Here is a 23,601-nt window from a genome sequence, read left to right as displayed (position 1 = left end):
TCACAAGAGAGAGCAGACAATTCAGAAACTCTTCTAGCAAAATAGATAGTCAAAAGAAAACACTTTCCTAGAAAGTAGTTTAATGTCCAGTGTATGCATAGGCTCAAAAGGAGGAGCCTGCAACACTTTTAGTACTAAATTAAAACTCCAGTGAGGAGAAATAAGTATAATAACCGGTTTAATTCGGATTAAAGCCTGAACAAAACAATGAATATCTGGTAGAAGAGTAATTGTTCTATGGAACATTACAGAAAGAGCAGAGATTTGTCCTTTTTAAAGTACTGACAGACAAACCTTTATTCAAACCATCCTGAAGAAACTGAAGAATTCTAGAAATTTAAAAAGAATTCCAGGAGTAATAAGTAGAACACCATTAAATATAGGTTTTCCAAGTTTTGTGATAGATCTTCCTTGAAACAAGCTTGCGTGCATGAGTCATAGAATCCTCTGACTAAGAAGTAAGCATTCAATTTCCATGCCATTAAGTTTAGAGACTTTAGATCTGGATGGAAGAAGGGACCTTGATTTAGAAGGTCTGGCCTTAGAGGAAGAGGCCACAGTGGACAACTGGACATTCGGACCAGATCCACATTTCAAATCCTGTGAGGCCAGGCTGGGGTAATCAGAATTACAAATGACTGTTCCATTTTTATTTTGGAAATCACTCTGGGAAAGTGGGACCAGAGGGGGGGGGGATATATAAGGAGACTGGTAGAACCAGTAAACTGATAGAGCATCCAACATCTCTGCCTGAGTATCCCTGGGCCACGCAAGGTACCTGGGAAGTCTGTTGTTCAAACACCTGGGATGTGAATCGCAGTGATGAGGCGGGAATTGGCTTGCGCCCAAGAAAGGATGCAAGATACCTCTATCATGGCTAGGGAACTTAGAGTTCCCCGCTTGATTATTGACATAGGCTACTGTTGTGATATTGTCTGTCTGAAATCGGCAATGAGGCTCTCTCTTCAATAGAGGCCAAGCCTGAAGGGCCCTGAAAAGAGCACATAGTTCCAAGATATTGATTGGTAACCTCACCTCTCAAGGATTCCAAACTCCCTGTGCTGTCAAAACCCCCCAGACAGCTCCCCAACCTGTAAGACTGGCATCTGTGATGATCACAGACCAGGTAGGAGGAGCAAAGGAAGCCCTCTGAAGAAAGGAGTGGTGATTTAACCACCAAGTCAAGAGAAAGGTGTGTATTGGGATCGAAGAATATCAATTGTGATAATTGAGTATAATCATTGCACCATTGGCATAACATAGTGAAAGAGTCATAGACACTAAATCTATCTGGCGCCAACAAACATCCAGAAATGACACAACTCGCGTCGTAACAGACAACTTCACGCCAAACAATCTTGCATCAACTAAGATGCAGGAAATGACGAACTTGTGTCATCATAGACGCATATTCGCGCCAAAACTTTCTCGCGGCAAGAATGACACAATAAAGAACAGCATTTTGCGCCCTCGCGAGCCTTATTTTCCAGGGGATTTCCCATGAGAGAAACCAGGGAGGTAGGAGATAAATCCCTACGACCGATAACAGAGAACCCTTGAAAAGATTTCCCATGAGAGAAACCATAAATATCAATAGGAGATACTCTCTTCACATCCCTCTGACAAACACTGTACTCTGAGAGGAATTGGGCTTTAGAATGCTTAGAAGCGCTTATCATAGAAGAAATCATAAAAATTAAGCACAAACTTACTTCACCACCTCCATAGGAGGCAAAGTTTGTAAAACTGAGTTGTGGGTGTGGTGGGAGGTGTATTTAAAGGCATTTTGAGGTTTGGGAATCTTTGCCCCTCCTGGTAGGAATGTATATCCCATACGTCACTAGCTCATGGACTCTTGCCAATAACATGAAAGAAAAGGTGACCTTTGTTTGAGGTTATCAAGACACTTTTTGGTAAATTGATCCTCCAACCACGTTTTCGAAAAAACATGTGAGAGTGCTAGAGGAAAAGATTGAGCTAGTACCTAGATATCGTCCAGATAAGGAAGCACTGCAATACCCTGCGCTCTGATTACAGATAGAAGGGCACCGAGAAACTTTAAAAATATTCTTGGAGATGTAGCTAGTCCAAATGGAAGAGCCACGAATTGGTAAAGTTTTTCCAGAAAAGAGAATCTCAGAAACTGATAATGATTTAGGTGGATTGAGATGTAAAGGTAAGCATCCTGTAAATCTACTGTGGACATAAAGTGACCTTTCTGAACAAAAGGCAGAATAGTCTGAATAGTTTCCATTTTGAAAGTTGGAATTCTTACAAACTTGTTTAGAGATTCCAGATCCAGAATTGGCCTAAAAGAATTTTCATTTTTCGGCACAATGAAGAGATTTGAATAAAAACCCATCCCTTGTTCCTGTAAAGGTACTGGAACAATTACTCCCATATTTTCCAGGACCGGAACAGATTTTAGAAATGCTCGGGCCTTTATAGGATGTTTTGGAATATGGGTGAGAAAACATCTTCCCATGGGAGGTCGAATTTTGAATCCAATTCGATATCCCTGAGAAATAATGTTCTAAATCCAAGGATCCAGATCATGCAGAATTTATTCCTCCAAGGAGCCTGGAATAGAACAAAAAAAAAGGAACAATGATCTCTTGATTAATATTTTCAGCTGAGACAACATTGGGTAAAAACACAGACACAGTACATAAAACTGCCTTATCTTGGTGAAAGAACAAATAAGGAAGATCACAAGAAAGATGATAATTTGGAAACTCTTCAGGCTGAAGAGATGGCTAGTAAAAACAGAACCAAATGCATTGGCTTAAACATAGACTGTTGTTAAACTTAAAACCAAATTAAAGTTCCATGGAGGAGAAAAATATTTAACAACTGGTTCGATTCTAACTAGAGCCTGAACAAAAAACAATGTCTGTGTCAGGGTTTTTTCCCTGTTGTGTTTGCCATGTGCTGCTGGCAGCCATTTTACTCACCTCGCTTCCTGTCTTGGTGCATTGTGGGGGATGCTGCTCATTGCCTGCACTTCCTTTTATGGCCAGACTGTTGTGCATCATCCATGTGAGACAGGATGCGGTCTCAGAATTGTTTTAAAGGGCCTCTGTTCAGTATGCTTTGTTCTTGCATTGTCTCATACCTGTTTGTGAAAGCTCCTGTGTCTTACCTGGCTGCCTGACGTCCTTCCTGATTCCTGATCCATGGCTTGTTCCTGACTCTGCTGTTTTCCTTGTTCCTGATTCTGGCTCGTCTGACTATTCGCTTTGGCTCCTGACTCGGCTCGTCTGACTACCAGCTCTGGTTTTGACTCCTGGCTTGTTATTTGACTTGTGGACTTTTTATTTTTTGCTATTAATAAAAGGTGTGATTATTTTTGCACTTCTCGTCTCAGTCTGATTCCTGGCACCCTGACATTACGCAAGGGCCACCTTTTGAAGTCTTGTCCTACACGGCCGGGAAACGCTCACACCTAAGGTCCTGTCGGGGGCAGACCTTGGGTGGTTTATCCACGTCCCCGGAACCACTTAAGGAGAAACCTTTGGTTACGGTTGTCCTTTCCTGGGTGGACTCCTCCATAGTCACTCAGGCTATTTCATTGACAGTGCTTTTGTATCAAAGCACTCCATTCCTGTTTTGCCTCGGTCCGTTCCGCTTGCTATTGAGGCCATTGATGGGAGGCCCGCACTTGTTACTCACGAAACTGCTCCATTGTCCATGGCTGTTGGGGCTCTTCATTTTGAGAGCCTCCAGTTCCAGGTGATAAACTCTCCGCATTTTCCGGTTGTTCTGGGTTAACCCTGGCTCCAAAAGCACAATCCCAGTCTCGACTGGCGCAGGTCCGAAATTTTGTCATGGTGCCCGCAATGTATTTCCACTTGTCTTCGGAAACCTGTTAAAGTCTTGTGCACTTCTTCGGTATCTCAATTGCCAGAGGAGTACCGAGAGTTCCTAGACGTGTTTGACAAGGTGCGTGCCGATACGTTGCCTCCTCACCGGTCTTACGATTGTGCCATAGACCTGCAACCCGGAGCCATTCCTCCTCAGGGTCGGGTGTACCCTCTGTCTGTTGCAGAGAATTGTGCTATAGAGGAGTATGTTGCCGATGCTCTGTCGCGGGGGATCATCTGCAAATCCTACTCTCCTGCAGGGGCTGGCTTCTTCTTTGTGAAGAAAAAGGGTGGCGAGTTAAGACCATGTATCGATTATAGGGGTCTTAATCGTCTTACCATTAAGAATGCTTACCCTATTCAGCTCATTACGGAACTCTTTGACCGCCTCAAGGGAGCTACGGTCTTTACTAAACTTGATTTGAGAGGAGCGTACAATCTCGTTAGGATTAAGGAGGGCCACGAATGGAAAACATCATTTAATACCAGGAGCGGGCATTATGAGTAACTTGTAATGCATTTTGGCCTATGTAATGCTCCTGCTGTTTTCCAGGAATTTATTAATGATGTCCTACGAGATATGTTGCAACAGTGTGTTGTGGTGTACTTAGACGACATCCTCATACACTCACCCACACTTGATGCTCATCGTTCTGATGTTACATGGGTACTTCAGAGACTACGTGAGAACGGCCTGTTTTGTAAACTCGAGTAATGGGAGTTCCATCAGACTCAAGTAACCTTCCTAGGTTATGTTATCTCCGTTGCAGGGTTCTCCATGGATCCTGACAAGTTATCTGCAGTTCTGCAGTGGCCTCGCCCAGTTGGTCTTCGGTCTATTCCACGTTTTTTGGGGTTCGCCAATTACTATAGAAAGTTTATTAAAAACTTTTCTTCCTTGGTCAAACCTATCACAGACATGACCCGTAAAGAGAATGATCCACTCCATTGGTCACCTACTGCCATTAAGGCCTTTGATAGTCTTAAGACTGCCTTTGCTGCCGCTCCAGTTCTGGCTCATCCTAACCCTGTCCTGCCTTTCGTTCTTGAGGTTGATGCGTCAGACTGGAGTAGGTGCCCTCTTGTCTCAACGTCCTATGCCTGGCGGTTCTTTGCATCCGTGTGGTTTCTTCTCTAGGAAATTGTCTCCAGCGGAGTGCAATTATGAAATTGGCGACAGGGAATTACTGGCTATAATTTTGGCACTTAAGGAATGGAGGCATCTTCTCGAGGGTACTAGTGTGCCAGTGCTCATTCTTACTGACCACAAAAATTTAACTTATCCATCTGAAGCAAAACGTTTGTCGCCCCGACTGGCCAGATGGGCACTATTTTTGTCTCGGTTTAATTATGTGGTCTCCTACCTGCCTGGTAGTAAGAATGTTAGGGCTGATGCCCTCTCTCGACAATTTTCGCCTCTCTCCAAGGAGGAGTCTGTACCTACTCCAGTTATACCTCCTGACCATATTTCGGCTACCATACGTACTAATTTGACTTCTCCCTTGGGGAGGAGATCCTGGCTGCACAAACCAATTCACCTCCTTAGAAACCTAGTGGTAAGTGTTTTGTTCCTGAGAATCTTCGAACTAAACTTTTGCACACTTACCACTATCCTAAAGCCGTAGGTCACCCAGGCAAGAACCAAATGATTTGGTCTGTCACTCGACAATTCTGGTGGCCAGGTCTTCGTTCTGATGTTGCTGCGTATGTTGCCTCCTGCTCAGTTTGTGCACAGAATAAGACTCCTCAACGTCTTCCTGTGGGTCTTCTTCAACCTATTGCTAATGGTGAGCGTCCTTGGACACATCTTTCCATGGACTTCATTGGCAATACTGTTATCCTTATGGTGGTTGACCATTTTTCTAAAATGTCACATTGCATTCCCTTGATGAAGCTGCCTACCGCTCAGGAGCTTGCTTCAATTTTTGCCCGGGAGGTCTTCCGTTTACATGGGTTACCCAAGGAGATAGTGTCGGACCGGGGTAGCCAGTTTGTCTCCAGATTTTGGTGATCCTTTTGTGCTCAAATGGGGATCCAGCTTTCCTTCTCCTCGGCATATCACTCTCAATCCAATGGGGCTGCGGAACGGTCTAATAAAGCTCTGGAACAGTTCCTCCGTTGCTATGTCGCAGATCACCACAATAATTGGTCTGAACTGTTACCTTGGGCAGAGTTTGCTCGTAATAGTGCTATTAATGCTTCCTTCAAGTTATCCCCGTTCATGGCGAATTATGGGTTTCAACCATCCTTGTTGCCCAATTCATTCATGTCTCAGGGTATTCCGGCTTTGGAGGAGCATCTCCGGCAACTCCGTTCCACGTGGGTGCAGATTAAGGATTGCCTTCATCGTTCTATGCAGCGCCAAAAGTTCCAGGCTGATCGTAGGCGTCTCCCCGCACCTTCCTACCAGGTTGGTGAGAGAGTTTGGCTATCCTCCCGCAACTTGAACCTTGGTGTGCCTTCCAATAAATTGGCTCCCCGTTAGGTTGGTCCTTTTCGAATACTCCGACGGGTGAATCCTGTGGCTTACGCTCTTGACCTTCCTCCTGCTATGCGCATCTCCAATGTTTTTCATGTCTCCCTCTTGAAACCATTGTTTTGTAATCGGTTTACCACTGTGTTGCCTCGTCCCCGTCCTATCCTTGTTGACAACCATGAGGAGTATGAGGTAAGCAGCATTATTGACTTTCGTATGTCCAGGGGCCGTGTACAGTATTTGGTTCACTGGAGGGGCTACGGTCCGGAGGAGCGTTCTTGGGTTCCCTCCTCTGATGTTCATGCTCCTGCCCTCCTCCGTGCCTTCCATGCCCGTTTCCCCAATAAGCCTTTTGTCCTCCCACGGGGGAGGGGTCGTTGAGGGGAGGGTACTGTCAGGGTTTTTTCCCTGTTGTGTTTGCCATGTGCTGCTGGCAGCCATTTTACTCACCTCTCTTCCTGTCTTGGTGCATTGTGGGGGATGCTGCTCATTGCCTCCACTTCCTTTTATGGCCAGACTGTTGTGCATCATCCATGTGAGACAGGATGCAGTCTCAGAATTGTGATGTCATCACTTATTATTTAAAGGGCCTCTGTTCAGTATGCTTTGCCCTTGCGTTGTCTCAGACCTGTTTGTGACAGCTCCTGTGTCTTACCTGGCTGCCTGACGTCCTTCCTGGTTACTGATCCCTGGCTTGTTCCTGACTCTGCTGTTTTCCTTGTTCCTGATTCCGGCTCGTCTAACTATTCGCTTTGGCTCCTGACTCTGCTCGTCTGACTACCAGCTCTGGTTTTGACTCCTGGCTTGTTATTTGACTTGTGGACTTTTTATTATTTTTTGCTATTAATAAAGGTGTGATTATTTTTGCACTTCTCGTCTCAGTCTGATTCCTGGCACCCTGACAGTCTGGCAGGCGAGCAACAAAACCGAAAGGGCAGAAATCTGGCCTTAAGAGAACTGGCTGATAAGCACTTATCTAAGCACTCTTGAAGGAACTGTTAAGCATAAATATTGTTTTCTTTCATACAGGTGGTGAGAGTCCATGACCCATTACTCATGGGAATTAATACCCAAGCTGTGGCAATCCACAAGTAATAGCATGAAGGGAGGGACTTAAAACGAATTCTTAAGGGTTGTTCATTTATTTTTTATTTTTTATAATGCACTTAAAAAACAGACATAACCATAAGACTGAGACAACTGCCTGAAGGACCATTCTACTAAAATGGTAAAATTTCGTTAAAGTATGCTAAGAAAACCAAGTAGCTGCCTTGCAAATTTGATCAACTAAAGCCTCATTCTTGAAAGCTCAAGAAGTGGCAAGTGACCCAGTAGAATCAACTGTAATCCGCTGTGTCAGATAATGACCTGCCTCAAATAAAGCTCTGTGAATCAAAAGTTTCAACCAAGAGGCTAAAGAAATAGCAGAGGGCTTCTGACCTTTCCTAGGCTCAGAGAAAAGCACAAACAAACTAGAGGTTTGTCTGAAATCCTTAGTAGCATCAGCATAATATTTCAATGAACTAACAGCATCCAGAGAATGCAAAGACCTTTCAGAAGCATTCTTAGGATTAGGACACAAAGAGGAAACAACAATCTCTCTACCAAAGTTATCTGAAGAAAAAACCTTAGGCAAAAAAATTAAATGATATCCGTAAAAGAGCCTTAATCTGAAGAAAAATCAGAAAAGGAGACTCACAAGAAAGAGCAGACAATTCAGAAACTCTTCTAGCAGAAGGTATGGCCAAAAGAAACAACACTTTCCACGAAAGTAGTTTAATGTCTATTTATGCATAGCCTCAAAAAAAAGGAGCCAGCAAAACCATTAAGGGATAGTAAACCCCCAAAACGTTCTTTTATGATTCAGATAGAACATACAATTTTAAACAACTTTCCAATTTAATTCTATTATCAAATTTTCTTAATTCTCTTGCTGAAGGGACAATATTGCACTACTGACAGGAACCTGAACATATCTATTTAGCCAATCACATGAGACAAATGTGGGCAAGCACCAATTAGCAGCAGCTCCCACTAGTGTATGATATGTGTGTATTAATTTTTTAACAAGGGATACTAAGAAAACGAAGCACATTTAAAAATAGAAGTGAATTTAAAAGTGTCTTAAAATGACATGCTCTATCTGATCATGCAAGTTTAATTTTGACTTTCCTATCCCTTTAACACTAGGTTAAGATTCCAAGGAGGAGAAATAGGCTTGATAACAGGTTTAATTCAGACCATAGCCTGAACAAAACAATGATAATGATGTCCAGCAGTCTCATATATATATGCCAAGCAAATAACACTCCTCAGCCAAAAAGAAAGAGAAGTAGCCGTAGCTTCCTGACCCTTGCACTTCCCAGAAAAAACAACAAACAAAGAAGAAGACTGGCAAAAATCTTTAGTTGCTTGCAAATAATATTTCAATGCACAAACCACATCCAGGTTGTGCAACAAACGCTCCTTATGAGAAGAAGGATTAGGACACAAAGAAGGAACAACAATTTCTTGATTAATATTCTTATCTGAAACCACTTTGGGAAGGAAACCTAAGGCAGTACACATGACTACCTTATCAGAATGAAAAATAAGGTAAGGAGATTCACACTGCAACACTGAAAACTCCGAAACTCTTCGAGCCGAAGAAATAGCAACCAAAAAGAAAACCTTCCAGGATAACATCTTAATATCCAAAGAATGCATAGGCTCAAACGGAGCCTGTTGAAGAACTCTAAGAACCAAATTAAGCCTCCAAGAAAGAGTAACAAACAAACATAGGCCAGATTTTAACCAGGGCCTGACAAAAAGATTGAACATCTGGCACATCCGCCAGACGCTTGTGTAACAAAATAGATAAAGCAGAAATTTGACCCTACAAGGTACTTGCAGATAAACCCTTCTCCAGACCCTCCTGGAGAAAAGACAAAATCGAAGGAATCCTAACTCTACTCCAAGAGAACCGTCTGAATTCCAAGGAACCGCCAGAGCATCTATCAGTACAGCCTGAGGATCCCTTGACCTCGACCCGTACCTCGGGAGCTTGGCATTTTCATGAGATGCCATAAAATCCAACTCCGGCAGTCCCCATTTGAGAATCAAGCTGGAAAACACCTACGGATGAAGTTCCCACTCCCCCGGATGAAAAGGCTGTCTGCTTAGAAAATTCTCTTCCCAATTGTCCACCCCTGGAATGTGGATTGCAGACAGACAGCAGTTGTGAGTGTCCGCCCACTGAATAATCTTGACTACCTCTGTCATGGCCAAGGAACTCAGAGTTCTTCCCTGATGATTGATATAAGCCACTGACGTTATGTTGTCCGACTGAAACCTGATAAACTGGGCTGAAGCTAACTGAGGCCAGGCCAAAAGAGCATTGAAGATTGCCCTCAGCATATTTATGGAAAGAACCGACTCCTCCCGAGTGCATAATCCCTGAGGCCTTAATGAGCCCCAGACAGCTCCCCATCCCAGTAGACTGGCATCCCTGGTCACAATCACCCAGGTAGGTCTGCAAAAGCAGGTTCCCTGGGAGAGAAGATCTTAAGACAACAACCACGGAAGAGAATCTTTTGTCGCCTGATCCAGAACTTTTCTTAGAGACAGATCCGAATAATCCCCGTTCCATTGACTGAGCATGCATAACTGCAGAGGCCTGAGATGGAACTGAGCAAACGGAATGATGTCCATAGCTGACACCATCAGACCAATAACCTCCATACACTGAGCCGCTGATGGCCGAGGAGAGGCCTGAAGGGCAAGACAAGAGTTGAAGATCTTTATTCTTCTGGCCTCTGTCAGAAAAATCTTCATTTCCAGATAATATATTATGGTTCCCAAAAACAGCACCCTTGTAGCTGGAATCAAGGTACTTTTTCCTAAATTCACCTTCCATCCGTGGGAGCGCAGAAAAGACAACAACAACTCTGTGTGGGAGCTTGCTAGTTGAAAAGATGGCGCCTGAACCAAAATGTCGTCCAGATAAGGCGCAACTGCAACACCCGCAACCGGAGCACCGCCAACAATGCTCAAAAACTTGTGATGGTCCCCGTGGATGGGAATATGCAGATATGCATCCTTTAAATCCACTGTGGTCATAAACTGACCCTCCTGAATCAAAGGAAAAATGGAAAGAATAGTGTCCAGCTTGAGAGATGGAACTCTGAGGAACCTCTTGAGATCTAAAATAGGTCTGAAAGTTTCCTCCTTTTTGGGAACTACGAACAGATTGGAATAGAATCCCAGACCCAGCTCCTATACTGGAACAGGAACTATCACTCCCAGGTCGGAAAGATCCTGGACAAAACATAAGAACGCCTCTCTCTTTATCTGGTCTACAGATAATCTTGAGAGAAGGAACCTGCCTCTGGGTGGAAAGGCTTTGAACTCTAATTTGTACCCCTGGGAAACGATGTCCACCTCCCAGGGATCCGGAACATCCCGAACCCAGGCTTGAGCGAAAAAAGGAAAGTCTGCCCCCTACAAGATCCGCTCCCTGATCGGGTACAGACCCTTCATGCTGACTTTGAGTCAGTAACAGCCTTTTTAGATTGCTTCCCCTTGTTCCAAGACTGATTGGACTTCCAGGAGGACTTGGACTGTACCTGCTTGGAAGAGGAGGGGGAATGCTTAACTGAAAAGTTTCGAAAGGAACGAAAATTACTGATGCCCTTTCTGCTTATTTCTCTTATCCTGAAGGAGAGAATGACCCTTTCCTCCCATAATATCTGGAATAATTTCAGCCAAACCAGGCCCAAACACGGTCTTACCCTTGTAAGGAATTGACAAAAATCTTAGACTTAGATGACACATCCGCAGACCAAGACTTCAACCACAAGACTCTGCGTGCCAGAACAGCAAAGCCAGAAATCTTTGCTCCCAACTTAATGACCTGTAAGGAAGCATCTGTGTTAAAGGAATTGACCAACTTCAAAGCCCTAATCCTATCCTGAATTTCTTCAAGAGGAGTATCAGTCTGAATAGAATCAGACAACGCATCAAACCAGTAAGCTGCCGCACTAGTGACAGTAGCAATACACACAGCAGGCTGCCATTGCAAACCCTGGTGAACATACATCCTTTTAAGTAACGCCGCCAACTTCTTATCCATAGGATTCTTAAAGAACAACTATCCTCTATGGGAATAGTGGTTCTCTAACCAAAGGGGAAACTGCTCCTTCCACCCTGCAAAGACTCTTTAATAGAATCGGCTATTGGAAAAAATTTCTTAAAAATTGGAGAAGGGGGAAAAAGGAATCCCAGGCTTCTCCCACTCCCGTGCAATAATCTTTGTAGCGCGGTCTGGAACAGAAAATACCTCCACCGCAGAAGGAACATCAAAGTATTTATTCAGCTTACTAGACTTATTAGGAGTGATGACAGTCGAGTCAAAGTCATCCAAAGTGGCCAAAACCTCCTTAAAGGGACATTGAACCCAAATTGTTTTTGTGTGATTCAGATAGAGCATGACATTTTACGCAACTTTCTAATTTACTCCTTTTATCATATTTTCTTAATTCTCTTGGTATCTTTATTTGAAATGCAAGAATGTAAGTTCAGATGCCGGCCCATTTTTGGTGAACAACCTGGGTTGTCCACGTGATATACAAAATTGAATAACACTATCTGAGTCTGAGATCTCACCCTCAGATGGAACCAAAGAATTATCCTCCTCAGACCTCTGGGAGGGAACATTCAGAACAGACACAACTGAATCAGAAACCTTACTCACTGATTCCTTAAACTTCCTCTTGCGCTTTCCCTGCAATATGGGAAAGGCAGACAGCGCATCAGATACCGCAGAAGATATCTGAGAAGCAATGTCTTGCAACGTAACCCCAACCGGAGTCTGAGATGAAGCGCAGGGCACTGCATGTGTGGACAACAATGTTTGGGACACTTGAGGAGAAAGCAGCGGCTCTTGAACAGAAGAACCCTGAACAGCATCCGCCTTAGATAATGGTGGCTCAGATTCAAAATGTCTATCCCTGTAATGTAAGGGTCTATCAATACAAGAGGGACATAAAGGGATTGGTTGGTCCACATTGGAATCAAAACACAAGCTACTGCTTTAATTTATTCTCTCAAAAAAATGTTACTGTCCCTTTAAATTTTTAAATTATCTTTAACAGCAGCAACTTTACTCAAAAAAACATTACTGCTCCTTAAAACTTTAAAATAAAACTTAGCCTTCAACAGCAGCAACTCTATTACTGCTACTTTAAATTCTAAAAAAGAAACTTTAACTTAGACAGCAGCAACTCTTATTCACAAACGTTACTGCTACGGTCAGCAGAAAAAATGAATAAAAAAAATAAATAAAACCTCAGTCAACCCCTTACCTCAGTACTCTTTGCTGAGGTGCCTACCTGTCCTGCTAGCAACCGGAGAAAAGTCTTTACAAGGACTTCCCAGAGCCGCAAACATCAAACCGCAGGTGAGCTTAGCAGCGTAGCAAAGATCCGATCCGGAACTCCAAAGAGAGAAACCGGAAGGTGCGCAAACTACTTGAAGGTGCAGCAAAAGCCTGTCCTAGTCATAGGCGTACCTTAGAACTCCTCACAGAGCAAGCCTGGCCGCCATTAACAAAATGCTGGCAACGAAAACAAACTGTGTCAAGATCAACAGCAACACATAACACACAAGAAATATATATATATATATATATATATATATAAACATAATTTATGTAAGAACTTACCTGATAAATTCATTTCTTTCATATTGCAAGAGTCCATGAGCTAGTGACATATGGCATATACAATCCTACCAGGAGGGGCAAAGTTTCCCAAACCTCAAAATGCCTATAAATACACCCCTCACCACACCCACAATTCAGTTTAACGAATAGCCAAGCAGTGGGGTGATAAGAAAGGAGTAGAAAGTATCAACAAAGGAAATTTGGAAATAATTGTGCTTTATACAAAAAATCATAACCACCATAAAAAGGGTGGGCCTCATGGACTCTTGCCAATATGAAAGAAATGAATTTATCAGGTAAGTTCTTACATAAATTATGTTTTCTTTCATGTAATTGGCAAGAGTCCATGAGCTAGTGACATATGGGATATCAATACCCAAGATGTGGATCTTCCACTCAAGAGTCACTAGGGAGGGAATAAAAAATAAAAACAGCCATATTCCGCTGAAAAAATTAATCCACAACCCAAAAAATAAGTTTATTTTCATTTTTGAAAGAAAAAACTTGAATCAAACTGAAACAGCTGCCTGAAGAACTTTTCTACCAAAAACTGCTTCCGAAGAAGCAAATACATCAAAACGGTAGAATTTAGTAAATGTATGCAAAGAGGACCAAATTGCCGCTTTGCAAATCTGATCAACTGAAGCTTCATTCTTAAAAGCCCACGAAGTGGAGACGGATCTGGTAGAATGAGCTGTAATTCTCTGAGGCGGGCCCTGACCCGACTCCAAATAAGCTTGATGAATCAAAAGTTTCAACCAAGAAGCCAAGGAAACAGCAGAAGCCTTCCGACCTTTCCTAGGACCAGAAAATAAAACAAATAGGCTGGAAGTCTTCCTGAAATCTTTTGTAGATTCCACGTACTATTTCAAAGCTCTTACCACATCCAAAGAATGTAAGGATCACTCCAAAGAATTCTTAGGATTAGGACATAAGGAAGGGACAACAATTTCTCTACTAATGTTGTTAAAATTCACAACCTTAGGTAAAAATTGAAAAGAAGTCCGCAAAACTGCCTTATCCTGATGAAAATTCAGAAAAGGAGACTCACAAGAAAGAGCGGATAACTCAGAAACTCTTCTAGCAGAAGAGATGGCCAAAAGAAACAACACTTTCCAAGAAAGTAGTTTAATGTCTAAAGAATGCATAGGTTCAAATGTAGGAGCCTGTAAAGCCTTCAGAACCAAATTAAGACTCCAAGGAGGAAAAATTTACTTAATGACAGGCTTAATACGAATTAAAGCCTGTACAAAACAGTGTATATCAGGAAGTATAGCAATCTTTCTGTGAAATAAAACAGAAAGAGCAGAGATTTGTCCTTTCTAGAGACAGATTTACGAGCTTGTAACATAGTATTAATCACTGAGTCAGAGAAACCTCTATGACTTAGAACTAAGCGTTCAATTTCCATACCTTCAAATTTAATGATTTGAGATCCTGATGGAAAAACGGACCTTGAGATAGTAGGTCCAGCCGTAACTGAAGTGGCCAAGGCGGGCAACTGGACATCCGAACCAGATCCGCATACCAAAACCTGTGTGGCCATGCTGGAGCCACCAGCAACACAAAAGACTGTTACATGATGATCTTGGAGATCACTCTTGGAAGGAGAACTAGAGGCGGAAAGATGTAAGCAGGATGATAACACCAAGGACGTGTCAGCGCATCCACTGCTTCCGCCTGAACATCCCTGAACCTGGACAGGTATCTGGGAAGTTTCTTGTTTAGATGAGAGGCCATGAGATCTATCTCTGGAAGACCCCACATCTGAACAATCTGAGAAAACACATCTGGATGGAGAGACCACTCCCCTGGATGTAAAGTCTGGCGGCTGAGATAATCCGCCTCCCAATTGTCTACACCTGGGATATGCACCGCAGAGATTAGACAGAAGCTGGATTCCGCCCAAGCAAGTATCCAAGATACTTCTTTCATAGCTTGGGGACTGTGAGTCCCACCCTGATGATTGACATAAGCCACAGTTGTGATATTGTCTGTCTGAAAACAAATGAATGGTTCTCTCTTTAGCAGAGGCCAGAACTGAAGAGCCCTGAGAATTGCATGGAGTTCTAAAATATTTATTGGTAATCTCGCCTCTTGAGATTTCCAAACCCCTTGTGCTGTCAGAGATCCCCAAACAGCTCCCCAACCTGAAAGACTCGCATCTGTTGTGATCACAGTCCAGGATGGCCAAACAAAAGAAGCCCCTTGAACCAAACGATGGTGATCTATCCACCATGTCAGAGAGTGTTGTACATTGGGATTCAAGGATATTAATTGTGATATTGTTGTATAATACCTGCACCATTGATTCAGCATACAAAGCTGTAGAGGTCTCATGTGAAAACGAGCAAAGGGGATTGCGTCCGATGCTGCAGTCATGAGACCTAAAACTTCCATGTACATAGCCACTGAAGGGAATGACTGAGACTGAAGGTGCCGGCATGCTGCAACCAATTTTAAACGTCTCTTGTCTGTTAGAGACAGAGTCATGGACACTGAATCTATCTGGAAGCCTAAAAAGGTGACCCTTGTCTGAGGAATCAAGAAACTTTTTGGTAAATTGATCCTCCAACCATGTTTCCGAAGAAACAAAACTAGTTGATTTGTGTGAGATTCTGCAGTACGTAAAGACTGAGCTAGTACCAAGATATCGTCCAAATAAGGAAACACCACAATACCCTGTTCTCTGATTACAGATAGTAGGGCACCCAGAACCTTTGAAAAGATTCTTGGAGCTGTTGCTAGGCCAAATGGAAGACCAACAAATTGGTAATGCTTGTCTAGAAAAGAGAATCTCAGAAACTGATAGTGTTCTGGATGAATGGGAATATGAAGGTATGCATCCTGCAAGTCTATTGTGGACATATAATGTCCTCGCTGAACAAAAGGCAGAATAGTCCTAATAGTCACCATCTTGAAAGTTGGTACTCTTACATAACGATTCAAAATTTTTAGATCCAGAACTGGTCTGAATAAATGTTCTTTCTTTGGTACAATGAATAGGTTTGAATAAAACCCCAGACCTTGTGCCTGAGGAGGAACTGGCATGATTACCCCTGAAGACTCCAGGTCTGAAACACACTTCAGAAAAGCCTGAGCTTTTACTGGATTTAAAGGGATGCGTGAGAGAAAAAATCTTCTCACAGGAGGTCTTACTCTGAATCCTATTCGATACCCTTGAGAGACAATGCTCTGAATCCAATGATTTTGGACAGATTTTATCTAAAAATCCTTGAAAAACCTTAATCTGCCCCCTACCAGCTGAGCTGGAATGAGGGCCGCACCTTCATGCGGACTTAGGGGCTGACTTTGGTTTCCTAAATGGCTTGGATTTATTCCAATTTGAGGAAGGCTTCCAATTGGAAGCAGATTCCTTGGGGGGGAGGATTGAGTTTTTGTTCCTTATTCTGACGAAAGGAACGAAAACGGTTAGAAGCCTTAGATTTACCCTTAGGTTTCTTATCCTGAGGCAAAAAAACTCCTTTTTCCCCCAGTGATAGTTGAAATAATAGAATCCAACTGAGAACCAAATAAATTATTACCTTGGAAAGAAAGAGATAGTAATCTAGATTTAGATGTCATATCAGCATTCCAAGACTTAAAGGGACAGTCAACCTAAATTTTCACATAGGTAATTCCTATACAGTTGCTAACGATTTTTTGCTTGCACTGTAGCCTAATGTATTAGCCTTAATCGTTTCTAAGAATTACCACTTACTTATTTCTTCTTTGCAGTTTAAAATGCCCGCCAGCCCCCTCCCATATTTCGTCATCATGATCTTCTGGTTTTGTTCAGTGTCCTGCTGTAACTCTGCAAGTCTCGTATTTCACGCTCCCGATTTAGCGCATGCGCATTGCGCCGCAAACACTGCATGGGGACTGTGAACTTAGTCTCCGGCATTCATTGTATTCTGTGAAGCTGTGTGCGGTTCAGTTTCTTCTCTTCTAGCCGTAAGTAATGCTGGTAGTGCAAAGGTTTACCTTTCTGTGTTCCCCCTCAAAGAAATCCGAGCTGGTGGTTTATTTTATTTGTTCAGACTGACCAATCTAATTTGTCTGTAACGTTCAGTGTAGACTGACAGTTTAGGCTGGGGTACACAACAGATTGCAAGCTATGTCTGGGTGAACTGAATATACTTACGTAACGTTACATACGAATTACCTATGTGAAAATTTAGGTTGACTGTCCCTTTAAGCCACAAAGCTCTTCTAGCTAATACAGCTAAAGACATGGATCTAACATCAATTTTGATAATATAAAAAATGGCATCACAAATAAAATGATTAGCATGTTGCAGTAAGCGAACAACACTAGATATGTCAGAATCCAATTCATGTTGCGCTAAATTTTCCAACCAGAAAGTTGATGCAGCCGCAACATCAGCCAAAGAAATAGCAGGTCTAAGAAGATGACCTGAATATAAATAGGCCTTCCTTAGATAAGATTCAAGCTTCCTATCTAAAGGATCCTTAAAGGAAGTGCTATCTTCCATAGGAATAGTGGTACGTTTAGCAAGAGTAGAAATAGCCCCATCAACTTTGGGGATTTTTTCCCAAAACTAGATTTTGCTGGTAAAGGATACAATTTTTTTAAACCTTGAAGAAGGAATAAAAGAAGTACCTGGCTTATTCCATTCCTTAGAAATCATATCAGAAATAGCCTCAGGAATGGGAAAAACCCCTGGAGAAACCACAGGAGGTTTAAAAACAGCATTTAAACGTTTATTAAACTGAACGTCAATATACTCTATTTTAAACAAATAAGTAGATTTGTCAGTGTCAATGTCTGAGGAAGGATCTTCTGAATCAGATAGATCCTCATCAGAAGAGGATAAATTATTATGTTGTTGGTCATTTGAAATTTCATCAGCTAAATGAGAAGTTTTAAAAGACCTTTTACGTTTATTAGAAGGTGGAAATGCAGACAAAGCCTTCATAATAGAATCAGAAACAAATTCCTTAAAATTTACAGGTATATCATGCACATTAGAAGTTGAAGGAACTGCAACTGGCAATATACTATTACTGATGGAAACACTATCTGCATGTAAAAGTTTATCATGACAACTACTACAAATGACATTCGGTGGAATAATTTCTACAATTTTACAACAAATGCACTTAGCTTTAGTAGAACCGATGTCAGGCAGCAATGTTCCAGCAGAAACTTCTGAGGCAGGATCAGATTGGGACATCTTGCACAATGTAAGAGAAAAAACAACATATAAAGCAAAATTATCTATTTCCTTATATGATAGTTTCAGGAATGGGAAAAAATGCAATAGCATAGGCCTCTAATAGCAAAAAGCAAGAGGCAAACATACAAGGGGTATTGAAATAATGAAAAAATTTGGCGCCAAGTATGACGCACAACGTAATGTAAACTCTTTTTAGGCGCCAAAAATAACCGTAAATGACACACTTGCGTCACTAATGACGCCGCCGTGTGAAAGGTCTCGGCGTCACGTATGATGCCGGAAATTACGAAGTTGTGTCATAAACGTATTTTTTCGCGCCAAAAATTTGACGCACCCGCAAGCCTAATACCTGCAATTGTAAGAAGTAGTCAATTGAAAAAAGACTAAACCTCAGGTAAGAAATAAATTTCTTAAAAATGTTTACATTCCTCAAATATGAGACTGACAGTCTGCAGAAGGAAATACATGAACCTGACTCATGGCAAATATAAGTACAATACATATATTTAGAACTTTATATAAATGCATAAAGTGCCAAACCATAGCTGAGAGTGTCTTAAGTAATGAAAACATACTTACCAAAAGACACATATAGCAGATAGCCAAACCAGTACTAAAACAGTTATTAGTAGAGGTAAAGGTAAATTGAGAGTATATCGTCGATCTGAAAAGGGAAGTAGGAGATGAATCTCTACGACCGATAACAGAGAGTTAGGGAAATCATCGAATTCAATAAGTGATACTCCCTTCACGTCCCTCTGACATTCGCTGTACTCTGAGAGGAATCAGGCTTCAACAATGCTGAGAAGCGCATATCAACGTAGAAATCTTAGCACAAACTTACTTCACCACCTCCATAGGAGGCAAAGTTTGTAAAACTGAATTGTGGGTGTGGTGAGGGGTGTATTTATAGGCATTTTGAGGTTTGGGAAACTTTGCCCCTCCTGGTAGGATTGTATATCCCATATGTCACTAGCTCATGGACTCTTGCCAATTACATGAAAGAAATACAAAAAACAAAACTGAGCCACAATCTCCTAAGTCCCCAGTGCCTGCATCCACTGCCATCCATCTTATTACCCCAAATAGGATATTAACATGTCCCAGATAATTATTTAAGTGCCTAAATTCCTGAGACCCCAAAAATTAAAGTAAGGCATTTACCTGAAATCACATCTGCCCGGCAGCAGGGCAGCACACCCGATTTGAGAGACTTCCATCCTCTCATGGACCTGTGAAAAAAGGAAGACTGAATAAACCTATACAGGCTTCCAAAAAAAGATTGGGAGGCGCAGTGAGGATTATACCCCACAAGTTCCCAGATGCTCAAAAGCCACCATTGCTCTACTGAAGAGACTGACATGGACTACGGCTAAACCCCCAGGAAGAAAGAGCAAACCTACCCTGCTTCAAAATAATAAACTCTTGATAGAAGAAACTTCTTTCAGACACCTAAACTTTACCACCTCCTTGCAACACAGGCAAAGAGAATGACTGGGAGTTGTGGGTAGGGGATTGATATTTAACAGCTTTGCTGTGGTGCTCTTTGCCTCCTTCTGCTGGTCAGGAGTGATATTCCCAACAGTAATTATGATGATCCGTGGACTCACCGTGTCAATAGAAAGAAATTAAGACACACACTTGGCTTAGACCATTCCTTAGCAATCATATCGGACAGCATTAGGCACAGGGAAAACCTCAGATATTTAAAAAAACAGTTTTAAAAACTGAATTTAAATGATTACAAGGTTTATCATCAGAAGAATTGCGATCTTTAATCCTCATTCCCAGAGGAAACTTCACCATCTGAAGATACCACAGTATCCCTTGGATCAGGGCACATAGCACTTGAAGAAGGTAAAATCTGAATTGACCTTATTTGAAGGCGAGATAGCAGCCAAAGCCTCAGAGACAGCAGCCTTGATAAATTATTTCATAGCAGGAGGCTCCACTTCAGTGTTAATCTGTAATGAACAGTAGGTGCATTAGAACCCAAAGAAACAGAATCATATTGGTCTGTATTCATCAACAAATCTAAATATGAGCCACATAAATGATCTGAAGAAGGCACTTCAGCTACTTTGTAATAAGCACAACTAATAAAGGTGATCATGAAACTAAGTTTCTAGGGTAAATTTAGGGACAGAATTCTGCTGCTCCATTATAGCATATAGCAACGCAATGCAATAAACGCTATAATGCCCCTTAAAGTTCTTGAAGAATGGAAACCATATACCCCCGCCAACGCAGCTTTAAAGAGACAATGCAGGCTAAGCCGAATTAAGCATAGTAGGAAACATCCCTGTAGAACGCTTGCCAAACAACTGACGTGCATACATCAACGTGCGGAAGTGCGCTAACCCAAAAGACAAAACCCGGTGCACGAAACTAGGCTAAGGACGTGCGATAACCTGATGAGTGTAAATCCGATGTGTGTAAACCCAGTGTGTGAAAACAGGACGATGCGCAAAAAACTAAGAGCACCAAAAACCTGCCGCGAGCAAAGGAAGGGGAGTAGGGAAGGATCTGTCCCAAGGCCATATATAATAACATATATAGGAAAACTTTTTAAATTTAAAAGTACCCAGAATGTAGCTAAATGAGGTGAAACCATTTGATCATATTGATGGACATGTCCTTATTTCATTCGGGGAGGGCTGAGGATCCAACAATGAGAAGCTAACTGTAGACTAGGAGATTGGTGGATAAGCCCACATTTCACCAGGGAGGCCTGCAACATTTCTCACTGAGAAAAGACCTTTAACTATATGACTGATAACTTTTTGTCTACCCCCCTGAACGACAGGTTACTGCAAAGAGGACAGGGGCCTCAGAGGCAAAGGAAAATGACAAAGGATCATGGGAAGTAGGAGGGATTAGCTTTGGTGTGTTGAGGTATATTTTGCATCGTTCTAGTGGTCAAAAGGGGAATTCCCACTCGTGATGACTTGTGGACTCTCCCCATCAGATGAAAGAAAAAAATATAATTTTTTTTACATAGAAACATTCTTTTTTTTCTATTGTAATATATTGTTTACATAAAACAACATATTTTACATGAATCAAGAAAAACATTCTTTAATGTACCTTTAAATGTTGTAGGTATAATTATAAAATACAAATGCATCTCAGATATACTCACCAAGCCAAGTCCATGTAAGGAAATTGTTCCATCATCCTTAAATGAAAATTCTTTATTTCTAGTATAGAGCTACAAAATATGTAAAACATGATTTAATTTACATAAATAGTGCTATCCACACACTGTAATATGTATTGTTTCTAGAAAAACATAATTTATGTAAGAACTTACCTGATAAATTCATTTCTTTCATATTAACAAGAGTCCATGAGCTAGTGACGTATGGGATATACATTCCTACCAGGAGGGGCAAAGTTTCCCAAACCCCAAAATGCCTATAAATACACCCCTCACCACACCCACAAATCAGTTTAACGAATAGCCAAGAAGTGGGGTGATAAGAAAAAAAGTGCGAAGCATATAAAATAAGGAATTGGAATAATTGTGCTTTATACAAAAAAATCATAACCACCACAAAAAAGGGTGGGCCTCATGGACTCTTGTTAATATGAAAGAAATGAATTTATCAGGTAAGTTCTTACATAAATTATGTTTTCTTTCATGTAATTAACAAGAGTCCATGAGCTAGTGACGTATGGGATAATGACTACCCAAGATGTGGATCTTTCCACACAAGAGTCACTAGAGAGGGAGGGATAAAATAAAGACAGCCAATTCCTGCTGAAAATAATCCACACCCAAAATAAAGTTTAACAAAAAACATAAGCAGAAGATTCAAACTGAAATCGCTGCCTGAAGAACTTTTCTACCAAAAACTGCTTCAGAAGAAGAAAATACATCAAAATGGTAGAATTTAGTAAAAGTATGCAAAGAGGACCAAGTTGCTGCTTTGCAGATCTGGTCAACCGAAGCTTCATTCCTAAACGCCCAGGAAGTAGATACTGACCTAGTAGAATGAGCTGTAATTCTCTGAGGCGGAATTTTACCCGACTCAACATAGGCAAGATGAATTAAAGATTTCAACCAAGATGCCAAAGAAATGGCAGAAGCTTTCTGGCCTTTCCTAGAACCGGAAAAGATAACAAATAGACTAGAAGTCTTACGGAAAGATTTCGTAGCTTCAACATAATATTTCAAAGCTCTAACAACATCCAAAGAATGCAATGATTTCTCCTTAGAATTCTTAGGATTAGGACATAATGAAGGAACCACAATTTCTCTACTAATGTTGTTGGAATTCACAACTTTAGGTAAAAATTCAAAAGAAGTTCGCAACACCGCCTTATCCTGATGAAAAATCAGAAAAGGAGACTCACACGAAAGAGCAGAAAATTCAGAAACTCTTCTAGCAGAAGAGATGGCCAAAAGGAATAAAACTTTCCAAGAAAGTAATTTAATGTCCAATGAATGCATAGGTTCAAACGGAGGAGCTTGAAGAGCTCCCAGAACCAAATTCAAACTCCAAGGAGGAGAAATTGACTTAATGACAGGTTTTATACGAACCAAAGCTTGTACAAAACAATGAATATCAGGAAGAATAGCAATCTTTCTGTGAAAAAGAACAGAAAGAGCGGAGATTTGTCCTTTCAAAGAACTCGCGGACAAACCCTTATCTAAACCATCCTGAAGAAACTGTAAAATCCTCGGTATTCTAAAAGAATGCCAAGAAAAATGATGAGAAAGACACCAAGAAATATAAGTCTTCCAGACTCTATAATATATCTCTCGAGATACAGATTTACGAGCCTGTAACATAGTATTAATCACGGAGTCAGAGAAACCTCTATGACCAAGAATCAAGCGTTCAATCTCCATACCTTTAAATTTAAGGATTTCAGATCCGGATGGAAAAAAGGACCTTGAGACAGAAGGTCTGGTCTTAACGGAAGAGTCCATGGTTGGCAAGATGCCATCCGGACAAGATCCACATACCAAAACCTGTGAGGCCATGCCGGAGCTATTAGCAGAACAAACGAGCATTCCCTCAGAATCTTGGAGATTACTCTTGGAAGAAGAACTAGAGGCGGAAAGATATAGGCAGGATGATACTTCCAAGGAAGTGATAATGCATCCACTGCCTCCGCCCGAGGATCCCGGGATCTGGACAGATACCTGGGAAGTTTCTTGTTTAGATGAGAGGCCATCAGATCTATCTCTGGGAACCCCCACATTTGAACAATCTGAAGAAATACCTCTGGGTGAAGAGACCATTCGCCCGGATGCAACGTTTGGCGACTGAGATAATCCGCTTCCCAATTGTCTACACCTGGGATATGAACCGCAGAGATTAGACAGGAGCTGGATTCCGCCCAAACCAA

General features: G+C 41.7%; 1 protein-coding gene across 1 annotated transcript in view; it reads right to left on the bottom strand.

The window, feature by feature from the left end:
• LOC128660348 (serine/threonine-protein kinase 31-like) overlaps positions 1-23,601 on the bottom strand; it is a 119,930-nt gene that overhangs the window by 13,142 nt on the left and 83,187 nt on the right. The window contains exon 3 of the mRNA XM_053714150.1: positions 21,383-21,451. Coding sequence (XP_053570125.1) covers positions 21,383-21,451 — 69 coding nt within the window. The remainder of the gene's footprint in view (positions 1-21,382; positions 21,452-23,601) is intronic.

The sequence above is a fragment of the Bombina bombina genome, chromosome 5 (assembly GCF_027579735.1).
Source record: "Bombina bombina isolate aBomBom1 chromosome 5, aBomBom1.pri, whole genome shotgun sequence".
Classification (NCBI taxonomy): Eukaryota; Metazoa; Chordata; class Amphibia; order Anura; family Bombinatoridae; genus Bombina; species Bombina bombina.
Note: the sequence above shows the minus strand (reverse complement) of the source record. Positions and strands in the feature narration are given on the sequence as shown.